Consider the following 2,070-nt stretch of genomic DNA (forward strand, 5'->3'; position numbering starts at 1 on the left):
AATCAAAAAAAAAAAAACTATAGAATATGTTGTTGTACAGTTGTAAAATTCGTGTCTGCACGTTTTTAACTATCTGCTGTGCTCTTTACGTGTAAACGCCAAAATAACAGAGGAAGGTTGCTTGACACTGTTATGGAAGTGAAAATACACCAAAATTCTGTCAAAGAATGAATGTTTAAACGATTTCAGGCAAATATTTTGAGAAAGGATTTTGGTGGATCTTACCAGAGTTTTCAGAAGCAGCCGACAATGAGCTGGGCAGCACGTCCCACAATTCCTCGTCCCGGAATACACTGTCTGGACTGGTCCAGAACTGGGCCGACTTTGTGCAAGCATATTATCCTTAAATCTTTGGCTGTCCGTTGCAGAAGTTGTAAACGTACTATTCTGCCAAGGGCAGATAACTGGCCCAAGATCGATAACTCTATAATTTGCTCTTATAAAGATACTGTAAAAAGATGGTCAGTTTCACGAATAAGTCACGATGTCAGCACAACATCAGGCTAATGCATGTAAGTTATACGAGTGTCTGTCTGAAGACTTCACGGACAATAACTAAACCGTATACCTGTACTTTTTACTGAAGTGATTCCAGGTAAGGGTTTTGATAACGGAGGTCTGATCGAGGCAGCGGAGGAATGATTTTCCAGGGGGTATTACGTATTTTATACTGGTAGCTCAATTTGTTCCCACGGGAACTGAACCAGTGCTGGTCTAGTTTTGATAACTGGCACATTTAGGGCAATGTGAATTGTAACTGAATACTGGCTAGCCAGCAATGGCGTGGTACTGGGTGCGTTAAGGATGTGACGTGCCGGTACTGCCTTAATACGCTGCTTCAACACCGGAATCGGCCCACTGGTGTCATGTTTGTTGGGGTAGCTGTGAAGTTGCATGTCCCTCTTGTATTTGGGTCATGTTTGTATTTTCTGCTTGTCTAATGTATAGTGGGGGCCTCCGTGGCTCAGTCGTTTAGTGCGCTAGTGCAGCGTAATGACCCAGAAGCCTCTCACCAATGCGGTCGCTGTGAGTTCAATTCCAGCTCGTACTGGCTTCCTCTCCGGCCGTAAGTGGGAAGGTCTGCCAGCAGCCTGCGGATGCTTGTGGGTTTCCCCTGGGCTCCGCCCGGTTTCCTCCCACCATAATGCTGGCCGCCGTCGTATAAGTGAAATATTCTTGAGTGCGGCATAAAACACCAATCAAATAAATAAATCTAACGTATAGTTTTGATTCATTGGTTTTCAGGCGATGCTCAACTCCCCCAACCCGTGATGACCTCCATGAGCTTGTTCAGTTAATGAAACAGATGTTAACTCATCAGTTCCCAGTGAATGGTCAGTTCCCAGTCAGTCGGTTCTCAGTCAGTGGATATGGGCCTCTCTACTGCGCCTTCTGTCGGCAGAACGGAGAGACGGAGATGTACTATCTTTCCCACAAGCTGAAAGACAGATTTGGAAACGTCACCTGCCCTGTTCTACGTGCGTATGTTTGCCCGCTGTGCCGCGCCACTGGGGACGTGGCTCACACCATCAAATACTGCCCACTTGGGGACAAACAAGCCTCCATACCGTTGGCCAAGATGGTACACTCCGGGAGGAATTGCAGCGGCAAGAAGCGATATCGGATGCACCGTTACACCTAGATTGCACTGAATGTATGGTTAGATATTTCAGTGCCAGATTAGCAGAACTGCTGGTTATATCACAAAGCTTTAACCTTTACGTGAAAATGTATTTGGTTTGGAATTTAGTTTTGGATTTATTTATATTCCTGGGTAACATTTAGCCCCAGAGTTCATTTCAGTCAAGATTGACAGAGGCATTACTTATGGATAACAATTCCTAGATTTATTGTGTTGGTGAGGTTTCGATGTAGGTTCTTACATCGTTATCAAACAATATGAACATACAGAGATACAAGGCAACATATATACAGTAAGAGAGTGAGTGGTGTCAACAACAGGCAACAATGTAACATAGATAGTAACTTCAGGGTAATGGCTTCAGGGTTTAAGGCGGTCACTGTCTAATCCTGTCTAATTGTTGCCTGTTGTTGACACCACTCACTGTC

At 44.6% G+C, this 2,070-nt stretch overlaps 1 protein-coding gene across 1 annotated transcript in view; it reads left to right on the top strand.

Annotated features, from left to right (window-relative positions):
• The window catches only part of LOC135463995 (uncharacterized), a 10,588-nt gene extending 8,946 nt beyond the window's left edge, over window positions 1-1,642 (top strand). Inside the window, exons 2-3 of the mRNA XM_064741468.1 lie at window positions 190-328; window positions 1,246-1,642. Of these exons, the coding sequence (XP_064597538.1) occupies window positions 190-328; window positions 1,246-1,642 (536 nt within the window). The remainder of the gene's footprint in view (window positions 1-189; window positions 329-1,245) is intronic.
• Window positions 1,643-2,070: the final 428 nt, after the last annotated feature.

This window comes from Liolophura sinensis, chromosome 3 (assembly GCF_032854445.1).
Source record: "Liolophura sinensis isolate JHLJ2023 chromosome 3, CUHK_Ljap_v2, whole genome shotgun sequence".
Lineage (NCBI taxonomy): Eukaryota > Metazoa > Mollusca > Polyplacophora > Chitonida > Chitonidae > Liolophura > Liolophura sinensis.